The sequence below is a fragment of the Chaetodon auriga genome, chromosome 4 (genome assembly GCF_051107435.1).
Source record: "Chaetodon auriga isolate fChaAug3 chromosome 4, fChaAug3.hap1, whole genome shotgun sequence".
Taxonomy (NCBI): Eukaryota; Metazoa; Chordata; class Actinopteri; order Chaetodontiformes; family Chaetodontidae; genus Chaetodon; species Chaetodon auriga.
Window position 1 is genome coordinate 30133338 of NC_135077.1, and position 24216 is coordinate 30157553.

The following is a 24216-nucleotide window of genomic DNA, read 5'->3' on the forward strand; positions in this document are numbered from 1 at the left end:
AAGTTAGACTTTGAAGATTGATGTTTTTCCTTTTCGAAATATGAAACCCCTGCAAATGCATAAAATTTTAAAAATACCTCAAATAGTGTCAATAAATTTTCACAGAATAAGAACATGTGAATAACTAATAATGAATAACAGCACTAAAGTAATCAATATAGTAGTAATAATAATATATTAGATATTTTACATATTTTTATGTAAACTGAAAGCTGTTCTTGAACCATTTGGAGTACATGCATGATTTTGTTCTCTTTTGAAATCTAGCATTGAGAAGTTTTCTCCCTGCGATCAGAATCACTTTAAGTGCTACTGGCATTAAGTAATAGAAGTCTGAACACACTGAAGTAGAAAGTTATTTCCATCTGAATACTTGTGCTGCTGTGCAACTGCTGTGATAGCAGTTGTTTACACAGACGGACAGAGAACTTAACTCTCCAATGGCCCGTCATTAGAAGAGGTTAGAACATTTTTTCATGTTCAGAGAGGTTAGAATGTTTTTTCATGATCAGATTTATGATAGTAACAGTGCTTTGGGTTTCACAGGTACACAGTAAGAGACATGATTTTATTTAAAGTATATGATTTTAAAAAACATTTTGTCTGGCCATTTAAAGTAGCCGTAAAAAAAGGATTACAACAAACAAATTTAAAACATAAGTTGTGTTAAGAGCACTTCTACTGTAAGATGAGATTTATTTTTGTAAATATTTAATTGGAGGACTCTTATTTTTCCGTTGACTAATTTTAACATTATTTGTTTATTGCTCAAAATTTTATTTTGACCCATATTCTTTTCATGCTATGTTTGAGATTGTTAAAAATTCAGCGGAGTGATACATCGCACCTGAGGGATGATCTTTGAGTTGTTGTAGCGGTGCTTTGTTGGTTGTTTGTGGAAGAAGTTGTTTGTGGCGGAGATTAAAAGTATGCATGTTCCAACATAGAAGCTGTCTCCGTGCTATTTCTTACCCAAAACCTGAAAGAGAGTTATTTAATTAATAGCTGGTAAAATCACAAAAGCTACCAGCATTACACTACTATGACTGCATTTACCACTAATAATAAATGTGTCTCCAGAAGGTCATTGATATTTTTATTGTTATTAGTATTAATAAAACGAAACAATACAAATGAATTGAAACTGCATCAGTTCATCTGGACAATCATCTTGATTTTTGTTATGAAATGTATTCATAATTTTCAAATAAAAACAATCAAAAGGAACAATTTTCACTTTCAGCTAATGTTGGAATAACCACCAAAGTGCACAGATAAGATTTAAACAGGGACTGCCTGAATTCCAAAATCAGATGGGTGGGTGTAGCAACCTTAACTAAGGAGGGTGGAGTTTAGCGAAGGGTCGGTGCAAAAGGAACCTTAGAAGAAACTGAATGGAGCTGATCAGAACATCTACATGGAAAGAAAGGATTTGGGGTATTTATTGCCATGGTTGTTAATTGTGTTATTGAAATACAGGGGAAGTCAGAAAGCGCTGCCAGGAGATTCTTGAATGTTGTTGACATATCTGGAGAAGATCTAAATGCTACACTGAAGGAAGGATTTGCACCAACTCAGATAGTTGGGGTCTGGGTTATAGAATGGGCAAAGTCGTGAATGGAATCACCATGGATGGACACTGTAAATTGGTCTCATGTGAAGCTGTTACAATCCAGTCGGTGGCGGTAATGCAACTTATATGGATGCCAACCGCCGTAAAACACAGAAGAAGACTGCCTTGCACAGCACGTCATGGTGCCTTTACTATGCAAGATGGGAGTAAATGCGTGGCAAACTCAGAGGCAATATTTGCAGGAGGGAAACTGTTGGAGAACTAAAGGTATGTGTTGCCTCTGATTACTTGATTTGTCTGTAGCTACGTTGGCGGTTATTGATAGGATTTTAAGACTGCAGTTAGTCTAACCGTGTAAATGTACCGGGTTTCTTCTGGACTCTAAGTATTAACTTTCGTTAGCTTGCTAGCTTGGATGCTTGTTGATAGGCCGCAGAATATTGTGTAAATTTGTGAGCACAGATGAAGTCTTAGGAGAGTATTAATTCGATTTTTTCTCGAGACTTAATGGGCTCGTTGTAAACTCAGGTACTGAAAATGTTTGTAACGTTTGTAATACATTTAAGCAGTCTTTGGGATGCGATGTGCTACACACGACGTTATGTGTCTTATTGTGAGAGTTTGAATTGAATAAAGCAGTAACAATTGTGTGTTGGATAGTCCTGTGAAAACTGGGAGCAGCCGTTCAAACCATACTGGAGATGTCTCTCTGGGTACTCTGTCGTGAGACTCCCATCATTTCACAAGAGTAGGTCACGCACTCCTCTGCGTCTTCAATCGGAGACAACCCACTGACAGTGAAAACTGGAGTGGTTAGTATCATATCCCGACTTAGTTTCATAAAGTGTTTGAATGGATGTTCCATAGTAACATCACTGATTGGGGGAATTTATCACATGTATCAGGGGCTGATACATTGGCGTGGTTGATATATCAGGCGATGGTGGTAATTTAGAAAGGGTGTCACCATTACACTGTCGGAAATTAATAATCTTTGATTTTATTCTAAACTAAGTGTTGAACTCAGCAAGTCAAAGTAATAAATACATAAATAAAAAAATAAGTCTGGGACTGAACATGAATCTGAAAGTACTAAATATAGTTCAACACAAATGTCAATTAATTCATTATAGCTAATATAGTAAATAGATTAAAAAAACAGTCCTATAGCTATTAGCTATGTTCTTAATTTTAAGTTATGTATTCAATTTTTATTAAAATATACATTAATTATTTAAGTTGCCCCTGTAATATGGAGGGAAATGACACTGTAGTCATTGTGAATCAGGCCAATATTCGGGGGGAAAAAACAAAAACACTATTTACTTCAGCTGCCACAACTCAATTGCATCAAAGAAGCTACCATAACAATCTTATTTAAAAAATGGATTACAACTTTATCTCCGCGACATCAGTCAGAGTTGGTGGTGTTTTCATGCATCACTTGCTTTACTTTTGCATTAGTCTAATCAGCTGCTACTTCTGCATATGCTGATTTTAATGAACAAATATCCAGAGAATATCCTGAAGTGGGATTTCATGGTTCACAATGTTGGTAACACAATCTGAAGTGTTATTTTATTGATTTAGAATATGTTTTTGTTTGTTTGTTTGTTTGTTTGTTTTTAATTAAATGATTCTTTGTTTTAAAATGGGAGATGTGCTGTTCTAGCCAAATTGAGAACGGCTAGCCAAATTGACCATGTTTGACTTAGACTTTACTTTATTGATCCCAATTTGGGAAATTCTTTTGTTGCAGCGGCAGTAGGTTAAACATACACATAAACAGAAAATATATACAATACAGAAGAATAAGGAAGAGAGTAAAACTAAGAGAGAAGAATGTTCTGGAAAAATATAACTCTGTATATAAACATAGAATAACAGCAATTGTTAAAAATAATTAGTATAACTAAGTACATAGTTATATAATGTGTGTTATAATATATAACACATATTATATAATATATATTCTAATAATATAATACAGTGAAATAACTAAGTATATAAATAGAGAATAACAGCCATTCTTAAAGAGAGAGAGCCAGAGCTATAACCTGTGTACCAGACAAAATATGTGCAAGTTGCAAGTGTTAAATAAATGTAAACAGTAAGCAGTAAAGTGCAATATTGCAGTCATGGAAATAATATGTAAACACTGAACTACTGGAGTTTATTAGGTTGATGGAGATTAAATTACTGTTGTGTAGTGGGATGGCTCGTGGCAGGAATGATTTCCTGAAGCGGCCCTTCCGACAGTGGAGCTGGAGCAGTCTACTGGAGAAGGAGCTCCGCTGTCTGTCCATGAGGTGGTGAAGCATTGGAGCCGGCCCTCCTGATCAGTTTGTTCAGTCTGTTGGTGTCACCGGCTCCAATGCTGCTCCCCCAGCACACTGCAGCAAAGAAGAGTGCACCGGCAACAACTGACTGGTAAAGGATCTTCAACATCTTTCTGCAGACGTGAAATGATCTGAGCCTGCTCAGGAAACAGAGTCTGCTCACCCCCTTCTTGTTGACAGCATTGATGTTAGTTTTCCACTTTAGTCTGTTGTCGAGGGGTACTTAGCAAAAGGAGACAAAACAGTCCACTGTGGTGCTCCTGTACTACATTCCACAATCTCAGACAGAACACTGCCGAGCTGAATAAACTGTGGTCTGTCTTTCAGGTAGTCAGTAATCCAGGAGATTGTGGGCGCGTCGACTCCCGTCACTCGCAGCTTGTCACCCAGGAGCAGAGGCTGGATGGTGTTAAATGCACTGGAGAAATCAAAGAAAGTGATCCTCACAGTGCTGCCGCTACAATCCAGGTGGGAGTGAGCCCACTGCAATTGGCATCGTCCACACCCAGATGAGGTTAGTAGGCAAACTGTAGAGGGTCCAGTGATGATTTCACCTGTAGTCGTAGGTGGGCCAGAACCAGCCTCTCCAGCACCTTCATCATGAGTGATGTAAGGGCAATGGGTTGGTAGTCATTAAGGTGAAATGGAGATTTCCTCTTTGGAATAGGAACCACCCAGGACGTCTTCCACAGCACCGGGACTCTCTGCAGGCTTAGGTTCAGGTTGAAGAGGTGTTGCAGGATCACGGACAACTGGCTGGCACAATTCCTCAGGACTCTGGAACTCATGCCATCGGGGCCAGCAGCCTTGCCCAGGTGCAGCATCTCCAGCTGTCGTGTTACCTGGCCCGCAGTTAGGCCGGGGATGGTGCTAGTGGAGGGCGTGCTGAGGGGGATAATAGGGGATGTGGGAATTGAGTCCAAGGGAGGGATCACCAGGGGAGGTTGAGTTTGGAGAGAGAAAGCTAAGGGGGGTTATGGAGGCCGTCGTGGACAGTGGTGAGGTGTGAGGGGGGGTGGGGGGATGCGAGGCCACTCGTGGCTGTGAGCTAAACCGATTGAAAAAATGGTTTAGCTCATTGGCCCTCTCAAGGCTGCTGGCTGATGGTCTGTTTCCTGCCTTGAGCGCCGTGATCACCTTCCTTCCTGTCCACACATCCTTCACTCTGTTCCACTGGAGTTTGGCCTCCAGCTTCCTCCTGTAGGCATTTCTGCTCTGCCTCAGCTTCTCTCTCAGCTTGTGCTGAACACATGTCCCCTGACCTGAAGGCTTCTTTCTTCCAGTCTTCTCAGGTCACAGGTGATCCAAGGCTTGTTGTTGGGAAAGCAGCGTACAGTCCAGGTTGGTAGTATGGTCTGTTCACAAAATTTGATGTTCTCTAGGATACATTCTGTCAGGCTGTTGATGTCCTCCCCATGTGGCTCACATAGCACATCCCAGCCTGTTGTCTCAAAGCAGTCCTGCAGTGACTCATTAGCCTCTGGACAAGAGGGGACATACTGAGGCGTTAACAACACCAGGCTTTGATCAGCTCTGCTTGGGGGGAGGGCTAAGGCACTGTATGCATCCTTGCATTAGCATACAGTGGGTCCAGTGTGGTGTCTCTGGTGGGGCAGTTAATGAGTTTGGTGGAATGTTGTCAGAATTTTGTCCAAAGTCCCCAGTAATGACTACAAATGGTAAATGAACAAAAATGAATGAAAACGATGGAGCTACTGCAACAGATGGCCACATGCTATAACCAACAACCTTATCATACTCATAAACGAATAAAGCTGTCTTATTTATAATGTTAACTTTCATTTATTTCTGTCAGGTACACAATGACAATACCTTGACTTCGTGTATGGAGCCTCCATGCAAAACAATGATGTACTCTAAGTTCCCTCTTCATGGTTGGAGGCTGCCCCGCCACTTAACTTTGAATTATCTGTTTTCTTTTGGCAGATTGATCTGAAAACACAAGTTTCTACTCCTCAGTCCAGTTCACCTTTTCACCAGATATTTTAATAACTGAACATTAAAAACATCACCAACAAGAATGCTTTGGATGACAGTCAAGACCTTAATAAGCAGGTATGATATCATTGCAACTTCACCATGTTGTTCCTGCTCTGTGGGGAATCAAGCAGAATTTACTTTTCATGTGAGGATACATAAAGACTGAAGAAGAATCTGCCAAAATCAACTACACAAGTATACACAAGATACAAGTATTTATCAAGCATTTCATAATCAGTCCTGCTCAGAGTTAAACTAGGATAGAAAATACGCCATCTCAGAAAAAAAATTGATGGTTCCTACACTCACTCTCAACAAAGATTGACTGTCACCATTATACCAAGCACCATTTGCACTTCCTTTTTTGTACTGCAACTGCAAAATATCATACATCATATATCATATATCATACATCATACAGTTAAATCAACAACTCTGTTAAAACAGTTAAAAAGAACAATTGAAATCTATTTTCAGGAATGTAAGATTTATTGCAAAACAGTTTTATCCGACTGTATTAGTATTAGCTATATGTACCCCCCTGTAAATCCCCGACTGAGTGTATATTTCCTATTTTGGGGTCAGCAGTAATGATTGGTATTGAGCTCAGCTTAGGTACCTACAATCTACAACATCTAGCTGCAGTATTGTTGTTTTAGAGAGTGTTCTTGCTCTGACCAGTGTCTCTTTTATCATTTCAGAACTGAAACGTGTTGACAGGAAGATAAACAGTAGGACATTGACATTCACTATAAAGCCAGTGACATGAGTTCTTCAGAAGAGGTGAGACGAAGGTCCAACATTAACCTTTTGCTCTATCTGCCAATGGCTGGTAAACTGAGAAAAAAGTACTGGCCATAAAACCGCATATGTCATTAAAAATTAAAAATGAGTTGCAGATCATTGTATTGGCATTGCTGTCATAACAAAAGCATATCTTTTCTCACCTCCTTATGCCTGGTAGAGGTGTGGATGGTGGCTTTAATTGGTTACTTTATACTGACCATTTTTGATTGCGCTTTGATTTGATCTCTGACAGAGAAGAAACATGTTTTTTATAGAGATGTGTAAATGCTTGCTATTTGTTGCAGAGTGCTGCAGGGATGTTCAGTTGAGATAAGATCTGCAGGGAGCAGTTACACAGTCAGGGAGCAGAATGACCGCAGCAGCATCACTACAAGAGATGTAATGGAAAAGAGGGATTTTAATTCAGCAGCTCACATCATGGACACACTGCATGGCAAAACTAACATCAGCTATATGTGGAAGCATATATAGTTTTTTGGTGTTGGGCAAAATAAGATAGACTTTATTGATCCCACACTGGGGAGATTTAGTCGTTACAGCCAGCAACTATTACAAAAAGCACGCACAGTGGCATAAAGAGGTCAAACTAAAAAAGTATATAGTGTACAGAATAGATAAACAACTATATGTACATTTGTACACATTATTAAAGAATAGCAAATGCCATAAAAATCCTACTGCTGTAAGTACTATTGCTAATATTCTTAAGAGAAAACTAATGACGTGGTGTATTGCACTTGAGAAATACTATTGCATCTGAGAAATGCTATTGCACTTGAGATGGGATAATCTCTTTAAATGACTCTCAAAATATATGTAGTACATGTATGTAGCCAGATTCTTCCTCATGAGTTGGTACCTCTGCTGAATGTGCAATTAGAAGTAAAATGTAATAAGACTCACAACAGCACAAACCTTTCTCTCTGGCTACTGTCGGTCTTCAACAGGGTCAGGTGTCAAAGAAAACTGCTTTTGTTGAACTGTTTCTACATTGCTGCTGCACCACTGGGTACACTTTCCATCTGAACTTACATAGTCACCATGCTTAATTGTTTGATTGCTGCAGCAATTCGGTGCTGTTATTTTCGCTCTTTATTTTGTATAATTTTTTTTTTTTCGTCGTCTATACACTTTTTTAAAAGCATCTGCTCATACATTGCTGCAGATGGACACCTCATTTGTGTTAATTTTGTGAACAAAAACTGTAATTAAACGTGTTCTTAAATTATTTTTCTTCCATGACTGAGAAGACAATGATGAGACTGCACCAATGTCACTAAACACTATATTAACATGCAGTGGCATTGATGAATGAAGTTGAGACAAAACGTAGTTGAATAACTAAAAAATAACTAAAGTTTTTGTTAAGTTTTGAAACACAGTGTGGAGATAATACAGGATGTCTGCAGCAAGTTTAATCAGGGAAAGGCATCTTGAGTTATGAGCAGAGCCTTTTTGGTTGATAGTTGCCATATTTTTTTGACCAATCCTGCTTATTTATAATAGAAGTGTGTATCTCAGTCCCACATTGCAGTACACCCGTTTTGGTGTTGCAGTAAAAATCAAATAGTTGTATTCATGTTACTGTTTAAAAAAGAAAAAAATCTCTCAATCACATCTCTGTATTGCTACTGCCCAGTATATTCAGAAAGTATTCACACTCCTTCACTTTCCCCACATTTGTTATGTTACAGCCTGGCCGGGCGGCCAGCTCAAGGAAGAGTCCTGGTGGTTCCAAAATTCCTTCCATTTATGAATGATGGGACCACTGTGCTCTTCGTGACCTTCAGTGCTGCGGAAATTTTTTTGTACCCTTCCACAGGTCTGTGCCTCGATACAGTCCTGTCTCAGAGGTCTACAGACAATTCCTTTGACTTCATGGCTTGGTTTCTGCTTTGACATGCACTGTCAACAGTGGGACTTTATATAGACAGGTCAGCCTTTCTAAATCATGTCCAATCAGTTGAATTTACTACAGTTTGACTCCAATCAAGTTGTAGAAACATCTCAATGTTTTTGAGCTCAATTTTGGGTGTCATAGAAAAGGGTGTGAATACTTATGTACATGCCATTTTTCATTTTTTTTATTTTTAATAAATTTGCAAAAATTTCTGAAATCTTTTTCACTTATGGGGTCATTATGGGGTATTATGTGTAGATTGATGAGACAAAAAAGGAATTTAATCCATTTTGGAAAAAGGCTGAAACATAACAAAATGTGGGGAAAGTGAAGGCGTGTGAATACTTTCCAAATGCACTATAAAACCCTGTGTGTTTTAATTAGTGGTGAGCGAGTACACCACTGTCTACCTATCTACCACTACCTGTACTCGAAATGGGCGGGGCCTACCCCAGAAGTGGGTGTGGTAAATTGGAACTGGGTGGGGCTTAAATCAGTACATTATTTTAAGGCTGAAATTGATGTACAATAAAAACATTAATATAGGCTACTTTGTGTGTTCAGCTATATGTGTGTATGTGTGTAAGTGGTCTGTAAGACTGTTTATTTTTTAATGATCTGTGTGAACTTGGTGATTCATGCAAACATCCAGTGATGGCAAACAGGGAAATATGTCAGCCTTGTTCACTGTATTCTTCTCAAAAGCACCGCGTTCAGTACGAGCAAAGTTTTCCAACTGACTTTATCCAAATGTGTGCAGCAACCCTGATTCCAAAAAATTGGGAGGCTGTGTGAAATGTGAATAAAGCAAAATGAGACAACTTCCTCTTTGATATTTACCATTCCAGTAGAATGAGCTTAAATACCTATCAAAGGCATACTCAAAGTAAATTGATAGCTATATATATATATGTGTGTGTGTGTGTGTATAATTATATACACACACACACACACACACATATATATATATTAAAAGAAAAATTTCCTTCTCACCCCGCCTGGGGCGGTATTATGCCGCCTTCAAGCTTGGGTCCTCTACCAGAGAACTGGGAGCTTGAGGGTTCTGCGCAGGATCTTGACTGTTCCCAGGAGTGCGCTCTTCTGGACATAGACCTCAGATGTTCTTCCTGGTATCTGCTGGAGCCATTCTCTCAGCTTGGGGATTACCACTTTTGCCTTTATGCCCCACATCTTCTCCAACTCCTCCTTGAGACCCTGGTATTTTTCCAGCTTCTCGTGCTCTTTCTTCCTGATGTTGCTCCCACTTGGGATTGCTACATCCACCGCTGTGACTGTCTTCTGTTCTTTGTCTACCACCACTATGTCTGGTAGGTTCGCCATCACCAGTTTGTCTGTCTGGAACTGGAAGTCCCACAGGATCTTGGCTCGGTCATTCTGGATCACCTTTGGAGGTGTCTTAAACCTTGATCGTGGGACCTCCAGCCCATACTCTGTACAGATGTTCCTGTGTATGATGCTAGCCACCTGGTTATGACACTCCACGTATGCCTTCCCTGCCAGTATCTTACACCCCGCTGTTATGTGCTGGATTGTCTCAGGGGCATCTTTACACAGCCTGCACCTGGGGTCTTGTCTGCTGTGGTAGATCCCGGCCTCTATTGACCTTGTGTTCAAGGCTTGCTCTTGTGCAGCCATGATCAGTGCCTCTGTGCTGTCTTTCAGGCCAGCCTTTTCCAGCTACTGGTAAGTTTTCACTATGTCAGCCACTTCCTCAAGCTGTCGATGGTACATGCCTTGCAGGGGCTTATCTGACCATGCCAACCCTTCTGGCTCCCCCTTACTGGACTTCTGCTGTCTGAGGCATTCACTCAGCACGTCATCACTGGGGGCCATCTTCCCTATGTGCTCCCAGAGCCTTGTCGTTTCCTCCTGGATAGTGGCTCTGACACTCACTAGTCCGCAGCCTCATGTCTTCCATTTAGTGTATAGCCTCAGGACGCTGGACTTGCATGCATCATAAAGAGCTTCCTTGTCTTGATATCAGTAGCTTCCATTTGTTCCAGTGGCCAGGATATTATACCAGCAGGGTATCTGATTACTGGCAGGGCGTAGGTGTTTATTGCCTGGATCTTGTTCTTGCCATTCAGCTGACTCTTCAGGACCTGCCTCACCCTCTGAAGGTATTTGGCTGTGGCTGATCTCTGTGTTGCCTCCTCATAATTGCCATTTACCTGTGGGATCCCTAGGTATTTGTAGCTGTCCTGAACATCTGCTATGTTGCCTGTGTTGGTAGTTCAACCCCTTCAGTGGCGATCATCTTCCCTCTTCTGCACACCAGCCATCCACACTTATCCAGTCCGAATGACATCCCGATGTCATTGCTGTATATCCTGGTGAGGTGAGTGAGGGAGTCAATGTCACACTCACTCTTGGCATAGAGCTTGATGTTATCCATGTAGAGGAGGTGGCTGATTATTGTCCCACTTCGGAATCGGTTTCCAAAGCCACTTTTGGTGATGATCTGACTGAGGGGGTTTAGGCCTATGCAGAACAGCAGGGGGGGCAGTGCATCTCCTTGGTATATACCACATTTGATGCTCACTTCTGCAATTGGCTGTGAGTTGGCTTCCAGAGTTGTCTTCCACAACCCCATCGAGTTCTTGATGAAGGCTCTAAGTGTCCTGTCGATCTTATACAGGTCTAGGCACTCCAGTATCTGTGTGTGTGGCATCGAGTCATAGGCCTTCTTGTAGTCAATCCAGGCAGTACACAGGTTGGTACTTCTGGCCTTACATTCCTGGGTGACTGCCCTCTCAATCAGTAGTTGGTGTTTGGCTTCTCTGGTGTTGTTGCCAATTCCTTTCTGTTCTCTACTCATGTACTGATCTGTGTGCCTACTCATCTTAGCCGCTATGATGCCTGACAGGAGCTTCCATGTTATAGGCCGATAGTTGGATGGTATCAGGCCCTTCTGTGGGTCCTTCATGATGAGGACTGTATGGCCTTAGGTCAGCCACTCTGGGTGGGTTCCCGATCTTAGCAGCTGATTCATCTGTGCTGCCCGTCGTTCATGGAGTGCGGTTAGCTTTTTGAGCCAGTCGGCGTGGATCATGTTGTGCCCAGGTGCTGTTCAGCTCTTCATCTTAGACACTCTTTCTTGGATGTCTGCAGTGGTAATATCTACTGGTTCCTGTTCTGGGAGGCTACTGTGGTCTGCTTTCAATTCGAGCAACCACTGGGCATTGGTGTTATGCTATGCCTCCTTCTCCCAGATGCTCTTCCAGTAGAGCTCAGTTTCAGACTTTGGTGGGTCTATCTGAGTCTTCTTACTACCCTGCCATTGAGAGAAGACCTTAGCTGGGTTGTTGGGAGAACAGTCTATTTATTCTCCTGGTCTCGGCTTCTCTGCTCTATCTCTTAAGGCAGGTAGCCAGAGCTATGAGCCTCTGCTTGACAGCCTCCAGAGCTTCATCTCTGGACAGCTTTTTGTATCTCCTTGGCACTTCCTTCCTGATCTTTACACCTTTCTGTAGTTCAGTTAGCAAGCTAACCTCTCTCTCTCTCTCTCTCTCTCTCTCTCTCTCTCTCACACACACACACATACACACACGCACTCCAGTATCTGCGTGTGTGGCGTGTGTGTGTGTGTGTGTGTGTGTGTGTATACATATGTATATGAATGAAATCTGAATTTTGGCCATCTATATTCATATTTAAGGTCATATATTATTCATATATTATGGCTATATACTTGCTATGTTCACTTCAAATTCTACGTAATATCACTATCACTATTATCTCTGAAATCCTTGATTTGTGGTGTCGGGGCTGTAGATAACACACTGAAGGGCATATTGGCATCGTAATGTAACTGGCTTTTCAAACCATCAGTCATCTTCAAAATTTGTTGTGATTTGCTAAGTCTTCACAAGTGAGAATAGAAGGAGGGCCTTTGTTCAACTCAGACTGTTATTGGTTTCTGTGGTTGCTAGGTGGCATATGTCAGATCATGATTGGTCAAGTGAGGTGTCATTTGAAACATGACAATTACGCCAGATTGTTACCAGTACGAAGTTCAAAAGCCAGCATCTTTGATGGCATGAAGGTGAGTTAGTGTCTATGGCATGGATAACTTGCACATCTGTGAAGGCACTGTTAATGCTGAAAGGCACATACAGTGCCTGTGGGACATCCCTGCTTTTTTCAGCAAGACAATGAAAAGCCATATCCTGCATGTGTTAGAACAGTGTGGTTTCATAGTAAAAGAGTGTGGGTACTAGTTAGGTCTACATGCATTTCGCCTCCTGGGCAAACAGGGCAGTGGGTGATGGAACTACACAACATCCTTTAACACAGTGACTCAATGTCCTGAGGGACATCAGATATGTAATATACATTATGCAAGGATGTGGACTTCAGCTAGCCATTCAACACCACCCTTCATATAAGTCCTTTAGTCTAAACTCAGGCAGCTCACTGTGCCAGCCCTAACTTAACAGTGGATCACAAACTCCCACACAGGAGGCAGCAAGTGACGCTGGGAAAAATCACCTTCACCCGCAGCACCCTAACAATCAGCAAAAATCTTAAAAACCACTTAGCAATGAAAAAAAAATGAAAAATAATATCAATTGATACTTGCAACCCCCCCCCCCCCCCCCGAATAATGGGTATGTAAATAGGTGTACATGTACACCTATTTCCAACAACATGTACAGATATCCCATTCATATTTGCTTGCAAAATGGCCGAGAATACGACCGGAAGGAGCTGGTATGACAGAATGTATGACAGACGTACACATGGAAAGTATATAAATAAGAATGCGTCATGGTATAGGTACACTCTAAAAAAGAATACACTGGCCCAACTTATAAAAAATTCTGGTAACAATTTGCATGCATCTTTTTAAGTAGTTCCAACTCTGGCATTATTGAGTAAATCCTATCAGTCTTAAATCGTCAGACTAACCCACTTAGTTTATTACATCCAACATGATCTGCTTTGATGCTTAAAAGCTTAATTATGTAGAATCAACTTTATATTAATTCAAAAGTCATCGCAATAATAAGTGTTCAATTCATTTCACTTAAACTAATCTAACTTCTTTATTTTACTTCCATCCTACTCAAAAATGTCCATGCAAATTGTTACCTTAATTTCCTAGTAATTTATTTCACTTAAGTAAGAATAACAAAAGCAATTCCAGTTTTTATGGTTAACCTGTTTATTATATATTAAAAAAAAAAAACACTTTGTCCATATAGTTTATTTTAACCATGAACATCTTTATACCATCCTCTGTGCACAGTGCATACAGCTTGTTCAGCATCCATTTTACAGTAACCTCTACAACTACGATATGCAAGTTTTTAATATTGAGGCTGAAAACCAAAAAAATCTGCTTAAGTCACAGACAAATTACCTCTCTACCGTGTTACGAGATGGTTCATTGTGCAAACTTTAGTATCAGCAGATAAAAATGGCAAACACATAATGACTAACATTACTGAACAATAGAAGCCTGGAGTAAAACATCTCGACCTGTATAGTGGTATATTCTTATATGCAGTTATGTGAAGAAATGTGACTAAAATAAGTAACAACTAACTAGCTTATTATTTCACTACACCTTTTCGAACAGCGTTTCCAGGTGGTGAGCCACTTCCCAGCAGGCAGCCTTTATGCAGATTGTACCTGGGCACAGAATATTCTTTTTAGCTGTGGCTCAATTAATCAACTTTACACTCACATCAAACATAACTAGTAGTGTTGTGCAAAAAAAAAAGATTTATTGCACTGTGTACTGATACAGTTAGTAGTTGTGAAGAAAACAAAGCAAAAATAGTTGCTGTTACTTACAGTAATGATATTTGATGCAAACTCTTTCTCCCCCTCCTTTCTCTTGTGGTAGATGCACATGTTCTAACCGCAAAACAAGTCTGAGCACCTGGGCACAGAATATTCTTTTTAGCTGCAGCTCAATTAAATAACTTTATACTCACAAAAAATAAATGGCTAGGCCTTAAACATTGAATCGATTTTAAATCAAAATATATTTAGAGTTAGTGCTACATTTCTCACAAGTTCACACCCCACCCACGCAGCTGTTACTGACTGAATGTTAACCCAGTGCCAACTTTAACTTGGAACGAAGCAGAACACTTACCCTCTTACCTTTGCAGTGTTACAAATAACGTTACACAAGTTCAGTGCCACTTAACGTGTTCAGCTGCCTCTATAAAATACCGTTCTATCAAGTTGCCAAAATAGCTGAGATAAGATGTAGGCTAATTTCTCTTAAGTTTAGTGCTATGTGAAGAAAAAAAAAACGATTTCTTGCAGTGTGTCCTGATACAGTTAGTAGTTGTTGTGAATAAAACAAAGAAAAAATAGTGACTGGTGCTTTAGAGAAATGATATTCAGTGTAAACTCTGTTAGTCTCTTGTAGATGCACGCGATCTGGCAGCAAAACAAGTCGGCAGCAGGCTACTCAACTTTGAAAAGATTCACAGTTGAAACTCACTAGATAGATAAGTGTGACTAACTTAATATTTCTCTACTGTTGATGAAATATTTGTTAAAAAAATATATATTAATAAGTTAAGACATTGTTCTAAAAATTAATTTCGACTAGCTTCATACACTAAGTTGTCAACTGATGTAACAAACGTGATTTTTTTTTTATACTGAAAAACTGCTTTATTTTAAGCATTATTTACTAACCCTATTTATCATTTTTTAGAGTGTAATTATCTTTGCCCTCAGACATTCATCATAATTTTTTGGGTTTCATCAACAAAGTGGGAAACTAACTGCTTCGCTCACAAGCCAGGATGGATCGTGAATCCCTAAACTTTTTTATTTAATTTATTTGCTAATTATTATTTTTTGAATAAATTAAGGTCCTAATAATCCCAGGGATGTGTGCATCCCCCACTGTTTTCCCTGTACACCAACGACTGCACCTTTGGAGATTCGTCTGTTTAAGTCTTGAAATGCACATGCTTTGCAGATGGCAATACAGTTATTGCCCTCATCTGAGATGGTGTGACGTTTGTATACAAATTGGTGGTTGAACAACACCTTTGGCATGGTCAGAATGTGCTCAAAACTGTGGAGACGACAGTGGAGTTGAGGAGTCCTTCCAACACATCCCCCCATTGCCACACACAACAGCTTCCTGTGTGCTGTGGAAATCTCTAAGGAACTGAATTTGGTATCCAATTCCATATCCAATTCACTCTTCATTATCAAAAAGACCCAGTAGAGGCTGTCCTTGTTGCACCATCTTAGGAAGTTCAGCTTGCCACAGGACTGCTGATACATTCTAGTCTGTTCTCTGTTCATTCATCATAGTCTAGTTCCGTCCGGCCACCAAACAGAGCAGAAATGGACTACAACAGACAGCCGGGACTGGAAATAAAATCATTTGTGTCAACCTGCCCTCCATTCAGGGTTTGTACATCTCCAGAGTCAGAAAACAGACAAGAAGCATCACACTCTTTACACAACCTGTTCCAGCTTCTCCAATTTGGTAGCTGCGACAGATGATGAAATGTTAAATCAGTCATATAGTGTTTTTAACCCTGTAACACTAAAACATCCATTGACCTAAAAAATTACTAATGATATATTTTATAGTTTGATATACACACTGTGCTTTAACATGTTCATGTCATCCATCAATGTCAAATGTACGTTAATTCTGCATGCTGTGTATACTATATATAGACGTGTTTACGTACATATACTGTACTTTACATAAAGTAACCACCCAATGTTTATAAAGTAATCTATTATGCTACCCATTCAATTTTTATGCACTATTTGTATTTGCAAAACACTGAAACCCCATATTTAGTTGAAAACAGCACAAAGACAACATAACAAATGTTGAAACTGCGAAATTTGATTGTTATGAATAGTTATATCCCCATTTAAAATTTGATGCCAGCAACACATTTCAAAAAAGTTGGGACAAGCTCATGTTTACCTCTCTTGCATCACCTCTTCTTGTAATAACACTCTGCAAGCGTTTGGGAATTGAGACCAACTACTGTAATTTTGAATGTGGAATTTTTTTTATTATTTTCCCTATTCTTGCTTCATGTACAGTTTCAGTTGCTCTTCAGTTCAGGGTCTCTTTTGTCATATTTCACATTTCATAATGCAAAAAACTTTTAATTAAGAATTTTATCTCTTCACACCACAGGACAGCTTAGGACCGGAGAAGGCAGTGACATTTCTGGGTCTGGCTTTCATATGGTTTCCACTTTGCATGGTAGATTTTCAACTTGCATTTGTGAATGCAATGGCAAGCTGTGTTCGCAGACAGTGGTTTGTGGTCTGCGTCAATGCAGTCATCTCGACTACAGAATCATGTTTGTCTTGAATGCAGTGCCGTCTGACAACCCAAAGATCATGGCCAAAATTAGTCTTCTGCATTGTCCCTTGTGTACATAGTGTTCTCTTGGTTCTCTGAATCTTTTAATGACATGATGTACTGTCGACAATAAAACCCCAAATTCTTAGCAATTTTATGTTGAAAAACAAAAACATTCACAGAGTCACAGAGTTGTGAACCCCTCCCCATTTTAACTGTAGAAAGACTTGCTGGAATGTTTTTTTTTATACTCAATTCTGTTACTAACCTGATGCCAATTAACTTAATTAATTGTGATGTGATGTTCCACCAGGTGTTTTCTTTTAGCATTTCACAACTTTTCAGTCTTTGGGCTGCCACTCTACCAATTTTTTAAAAAAACGTTGGCATCAAATTTTAAGAGGTATAATAATCAATTATATAATTGTCAAAAACAATGAAATTTCTCTGTTTGAACATTTGATATGTTATTTAATTGTGGAGTTTCAGTGTTAATGTTGTGATATTTAGAGATAATGTCAAGGAAGCAATGTAAAAGCCAAAAAAATCCTACTCAGATGGCCAAACCTTAGAGGTGATGGCAATGAGGAAGAGACTGCTAATAGTTGTGGCTCCACTGAGTCAGCAACGTTCAGCCTTGGGACTATTGAATCACAGCAGATGAGTACCTTAACCCTGGTAACACTGTTAGGTTAATTATAGATAATGTTTCTTCGAGCAGATATACATACCCTGTCTTTTTTAACTCCAGTGCTTATAAAGTAGAGGACACAATTATAAACAAATGGAATGCCCCAAGTGCCAACTTTTCCCAGATTCCGAATAGTGATAAGTTTGGATCTCTTGGTTGATCTAACAGAGGAGCCAATATTTGTGAAGTCCAAAAACTTTATCATTTATTTTAATTTCTTTTGTTGTTGAAAACACAGCATTACAAGACTGTATATTATGTATGTATGTATGTATGTATGTATGCATGTATATGTGGATGTGTATGTATGTATGTATGTAAGTAAGACTGTAAGGCTGCTATAGGTTAAATGAATGTTGAAAAACGACATATTTCTAACAACAAATCAGTCATGTTTTCAAATCTCCAGTCATCTTTTAGTACTAACTCAATTCAGTGTCCTATAGAATTTGTGTTACAGCTTTGTTTAAATGGTCTACTCCGCAATTCTGTCTGTTATTCTGTTAGCACAGAAACTATAGAACTCTACCTTGTATAATGCCATTGGGGCCCCTGTCAAAAAAGACATGTCAGCCCACGTCAGCCGCTGGCTCCCATCAAGCAACAATTTCTACTGGGCCTCACAAATTTTCTGGGGGAAACCCTGTTTTTCTTGTGGGTGGGTCTGTGTGTGGCCAACAAAGCTGATTCTGTTCTATTGCATGGCTAGCAAATGGCTAGCAGTATTTGATCAAGTCCTCCACTCTAACCTTTATTTCTTTTTTTCTCAGTTGAAACACACAGACTCAGACAGCAGCAGACATCAGAAGCATTGTCAGAAGTGTGGGAAGTCTTTCAGTCGGATCTGTAATCTAAGACGACATGAACTCACTCACACTGCAGATAAACTGTACAACTGTGAGGAATGTGGCAGCAGTTTCAGCCAACTAAATGCATACAAGCTACACTTGCATACCCACGCTGAAGAAACACCATACTGCTGCGACCAGTGTGGGAGGAATTTCAGCAACCAGAGTTCATACAGAAAACACCTGCGTGGCCATGCTGGACCATATCAGTGTGACCAATGTGAAAAGACTTTCATTTACTTCAGTATTTACAAGATACACATGCGTGTTCACACAGGAGAGAAACCATACAGCTGTGACCAGTGTCCCAAAAGTTTCAGTTTTTTAAGTTCTTACAAACGACACCAGCTTAGCCACAGTGGAGAGAAGCCTTACCAGTGTGACTTCTGTGGCAAGAGTTTTACTCAATCAGGTCATTTCAGTCTGCATCTGCGTAACCACACTGGAGAGAAACCATATCTGTGTGACCAATGTGATAAGAGTTTCAGTGACTTAAGTAGTTACAAGATACACCTGCGTGTTCACACAGGAGAGAAACCATACTGCTGTGACCAGTGTGGTAGGAGCTTTTCACAGTTAGGTAATTACAAGTCGCATATGCGTATCCACACTGGAGAAAAACCATTCCACTGTGAACTATGTGACAAAAGTTTCTCAATCTCAAAAACATACAAACAACATGTGCATACCCACACTGGAGAAAAACCGTACAAGTGTAAAGAATGTGGGAAAGGTTTTGGTCGACTAAGCAACTATATGCGCCATGTTCGTATTCACACTGGAGAGCAACCATATAGCTGTGATCAATGTGGCAAATCTTTCAATAGTTCATATAGTTATAGCCGGCACCTGCGTGTCCACACTGGAGAGAAACCATACTGGTGTTCACAGTGTAAGAGACTGTTTACCCGAGCACAGTCCTTAAAGAAACACCGCTGTGTTGAAATAGATGAAGAGAGTTTGACTCTGTGTAACAAAGAAGTCAAATTCATCTGCTCACCAACAAATGACAGCCAACAAGAACCAACAAAATAAATTATAGTGTGTATGTTCATGGTAATGAAGGAATATGTCACCCAGTGCAATGATGTGGGTTAGGGTCTGTCACTGATGTGTTTTTAATAGTTTTTGGACAGTAATGGAACCCTGTGGCACAGAGGAGTAACATTACAATTACAATTACAATTGGTCATTTGACAGATGCTTTTACCCAAAGCAAAGTACATATGAACTCACACAATGATGGCACAGCATTGGGGGCAGCTTTTTTGGGGTTCAGTGTCTTGCCCAAGCATACTTCGGCATGTGGACTGATTTGAACACACACACACACACCTATATATATCACAATTTGTGCTATCACTTGAGACCATGTCCCATCAGGATCCCAGATTCATTAATACATCACTGTCAGCATCACGGAAACAAAGACCTGTCTACTGTGATGAGATTCAAGCCAGAGAAATAGGACTTTGCTTTTGTGTTAATTCAAAGTTTATTTTAGATGAAAGCATAAAGGAAAGCATATGTTATTGAAGATAAATGCAGTAATGGATGTATGTGAAGTATATTTAGATGTTATTTCATTGTCAATATTTTTGTTTTCCTGCCCTGTTTTCAAAATTGTATAATACAAAATTGTACAAAATAATCTTATGCAAATGTACAAGTAATTCAAACTATCCTGATGCATTACTGTTAATTTGTCCAACTGACTGCATGTTTTTATTTGTTAATCCTTTACATTTTTGGATAGTACTGTATAGTTGTTATTAATAAAGGTTGCTCCAAAATGCAACTTCAACTCGCAACTGGAAACATTTGTGTGGATGACAGCTCTAAGAACACCTAAAAATAAACAAAATAAAAAATAAAAAAGTACAAGTACAAGCATAGGACAGTGTCTTTCCAAACTCACAGCTGGACTGATGTCCATGACAGCACTTCTTTTATTGTTAAATGATCAATTGATGTAAAATCCCCTAGTCCCCATCAAAAGAATATATGACCGCGCACTGTAATACGAACAAATGATTGAACTAATAAAGTCTGAAATAAAGTTTGGAATGTGTAAAGGACTGAATACATCAATAATGCATCACAGCTTGTCTTAGATCAGTCTGAATTGATTATAGTTAATTGATTAAATGATTGTCATTAATGAATGAATTGCTCTTGACCTGAAACCGTTGTGTCTTCTCATTATTTATACATCATGTTCACTGAAAAATAAACTTTATTATTCTTACAGTATAGTGAATACAAAGTGGATATTTGAACCCTATGGCTGGTCCTCTATTAAAATTGTTATGCAGGTAGTGTGTCTCTTAATATGTCAAAGACAGCCATGTGTAATGATACCAATAGTTGGAATTAACATGGTAACCAAATATATTGCAGCAGTTTATAAAGAATTCAAAAGATTTACAATAATGCCAGATTAAAAATGATGTCTTTATGAGTTATGATTGGGGTAGCTGAAGCTATCTCTATGACTTCCCCTTCCTCGTCTGACGATTGGGCAATTGAAATGAGGAATCAAAGGCAATGCACTGGCTGACACATTTTCAGCAGCTCTCCATGCCCATACTACCCAGTGAGGAGTATGCACTGTGGCAAAATAATCAGAGTAGGTAGCAAGTTACCAAGTCCATTTATTCATTTTATCATGAATTAAAAGTGTCTAATAATAATCTTGATGTTGGCAACAAGATATACCATGGGCATTTAATTACAGAAGTAATTCTAGATGATTATGAGGGTGATGAGGATGACATTTACAGATGTAATCAAGATGTTAGCACAACCAAACGTGTCACACAGCTTCAGATTGTGTGAAGTTAAGATGTCTCTGGTCAGAGCATATTATACACTGCTCTATATTGTACACCTGTGCTCAAATTGCAAGATAACAAGCTTACAGAGATTTCAAGCAGCTCATGATGACGCCATGAGAATAGTCCTTGAGAGAGCTAAATGGTGTAGTGCAAGTGAAATATTTGTGGCTGCAGGTGTCACTAATTTCCAAACTGCTTTGAGAAATCTCATGCATACATTTATTTGTTGGCTTAATGACTTAAAATCATATCATATCACAAATCATATTGACTTTGTCAAAACCATTTGTTTGCTTGTTTTTTCTTCTTCTTCTTCTTCTTCTTCTTCTTCTTTTATTTAAAGCATGATCTTTTATCAAGCTTTTGTGTTTAATTCATACTATGGACCCTGAGTCTCAAATAAAAGTTTGGATTGAATTGTATTGAACTGAATTGTTAAAAAACAGACTCTCTGACAGTGACATATGCTGATGCTGAACTTGTTACAATGAAATAAATGATTGACATCACGTTAAAATGAAGGATAACATAATTTAATATGAGTTACTCTTCAGGTTTTAACGACATGCAGAAAATATTCATTCTGTCCTTGATGGTGAGATATGGTTTGGACATTCAGTCAGTGAGACATTATGATTAACACCGTTTTTTGGGTGAAACTGTTATGAACATCCATGTGGTTTGAAAAACAATTTTCTATCTGAGAAACATTTGAAGGTGAGCAGAAATTAAGGATAACATAGTTTAAAATGAGTTACTGTGCATTCATTTTGCAACTTGACAGGGGTGATAAAAATGACAATGATGGCTCACTGCTGAAAAACATCCATTTCTACCTGAAAGTGATCTTCAAAACTCATCCTGAGTTCTAGTTTCTTTTATATATGTATGAAGCTCTTGACTTGTCAATGGGTCAAGACTAGACTGAAGACAGATGGGGCAGTCTCTTACAAACATGGTGGATGTTCGGGAAACTGGAACTTGAGTAGGTGTTGTCATCACTTCTGCTTGAAGGCTCACAAGTTGTTAAATGTGTGATCCTCTCTGCAGCCAGAAAAAAAAAAAAAAAAAAAAAAAAAAACACTTTTAAAAAACCTACTTTTCAAATATTGGCTAAACACAGCAAATATTTCATTTTGACTTTCTGACAGTGAGATATGCTGATGCTTTAACATTGTTAATGTCATCACTTCAGTGAAGTGATGATACATAGAGAGATAGATACTTTATTACATCACTGTATTAAGTTAAAATGAAGCATAACATTATAGGATAACACAGTTTGATATGAGTTTTGGCTACATAGAGAAAATATTCATTTGACCTAATGGTGAGATATAGTGATTGATATCACTTTGTTTAGATAAGATGTCTTTAACTTCCACTGTTGCCATACGCCACCTGTCTTGTCCTAGTGTTTCTTTTTCCCTTTTCACTAGTTTTATCTGGTTGTCTGTCTGTTCCCCTGTCTGTCTAAGCTGGGTGTTTCCTTACACCCAGCTGGCTCCGCCTTGTCAGCAGTGCACCTGGCGCGCATTCACCTGATTAAAGCACAGGATAAAAGGGAGGCTCCCCTTGCTACCTTGTGCCAGATTGTCCTGATCTCTGAGTGCGCCTTTTGTTTCTCCTGTTTGTAAAAAAAATATATTATTGTTAATTTATCCCTGTCTCTTTTCAGCATATTTGAGACTTAAAAACTTACCACGCAGAAAGCATAACATCCACAAAGTACAGGCAATTTTCTGCCTGAAAAACTTTGAAAGTGGGATGATAATGAGTAGCAAACATTTCATTTTCACCTTGATGGTGGGATACACTGATTTTGACATTCTGCAGTGAGACAATGATTAAGATAAGATAAAACTTCATTGATCCCACACCGGGGAAATTAAGTTGTTACAGCCAGCAAAGTATTAAAAAACAGGCAAAAACAGTGGCATAGAAGGATCCAAGATAAAGGACACAGGATAAAAAAGAAAAAATCAACTATGTATTGATTCTGACCTGAACTTTAATCACCATTTAAAGTTCATTAACAAATCAGCCAACTACCACCTGAAAAATATAACCAGAATTAAGGGATGTCTGTCCAAAGAAGACATGGAAAAACTTGTTCATGCATTCATTTTCAGTAGGTTGGACTATCGCAATGGAGTCTTTACTGGCCTAAACAAAAAAACAATTAGGCAACTACAGCTGATTCAAAATGCTGCTGCTGCACATACCACTACAATGGCCTCCTGTGAGTCAAAGAATATTAGTCTTTGAATATTAGAATATTAGTTATTAGAAGTTATTATGCTCCTCACCTGTGGAACAGTCTCCCTGCACACCTGAGGTCTGCACCAACTGTCAGTTCATTTAAATCAGGGCTGAAAACATTATTTGCTACAGCTTTCACTTAAAGTAAATATATCTGCTCAATGATTTTAATTATTCTAAATGCTAAATTATTGTCTTTTACTGGCTTCTGTTTTTAATTTTCCTTTTAATGTATTTTATTTCATTTTTATCTATCTATTCTCTCCTAATTTCTTTCTTTCTTTCTTTGAAATGTATTTCCTATTTATGATTTTAATGTATTTTTATGCTTCTGTAAAGCACTTGAATTGCCTAGTGTATGAATTGTGCTATACAAATAAATTTGCCTTTGCCTTTATGTTATGTACAAATTATAAAAGGACTGTTGCTATTTTTGTGAATACCAATTTCATATTTTGAATTGCACTTAGAAAATACTGTTGCATGAGAAAGAATATTGAATTGCACGAGTCAAATATGGATAATGAATATACTGTTTAAATTATTGCACAGTTTAAAAAAACAACACATTAAAAATTGCACAAGATGTAATGGATGTGAGCATATATTAG

The 24216-nt window shown here is 38.8% G+C and overlaps 2 protein-coding genes across 6 annotated transcripts; one reads left to right on the top strand and one right to left on the bottom strand.

Annotated features, from left to right (window-relative positions):
- The first annotated feature begins 1722 nt into the window (after positions 1 to 1722).
- On the top strand, positions 1723 to 24011 carry LOC143319077 (uncharacterized). 5 transcript variants are annotated; one of them, XM_076727663.1, is made up of 6 exons: positions 1723 to 1840; positions 4240 to 4521; positions 5860 to 5988; positions 6615 to 6696; positions 15941 to 16039; positions 18429 to 24011. In XM_076727663.1, the coding sequence occupies exons 4-6, from the start codon at positions 6679 to 6681 to the stop codon at positions 19539 to 19541; spliced, it is 1230 nt and encodes a 409-aa protein (XP_076583778.1). In that variant the 5' UTR covers positions 1723 to 1840; positions 4240 to 4521; positions 5860 to 5988; positions 6615 to 6678; the 3' UTR covers positions 19542 to 24011. The 5 variants fall into 5 exon arrangements, with proteins under 5 accessions (XP_076583778.1, XP_076583777.1, XP_076583781.1 ...); XM_076727662.1 differs by having other exon boundaries at positions 4240 to 4426; XM_076727666.1 differs by lacking the exon at positions 15941 to 16039 and having other exon boundaries at positions 4240 to 4426.
- Positions 10527 to 15040, bottom strand: LOC143319078 (retrovirus-related Pol polyprotein from type-1 retrotransposable element R2). The gene is made up of 2 exons (XM_076727667.1): positions 13384 to 15040; positions 10527 to 13148 (listed from the first exon to the last, which is right to left on the bottom strand). Exon 2 carries the CDS (start codon positions 11565 to 11567, stop codon positions 10854 to 10856), a length of 714 nt encoding a protein of 237 aa, XP_076583782.1. The 5' UTR covers positions 11568 to 13148; positions 13384 to 15040; the 3' UTR covers positions 10527 to 10853.
- Positions 24012 to 24216: the final 205 nt, after the last annotated feature.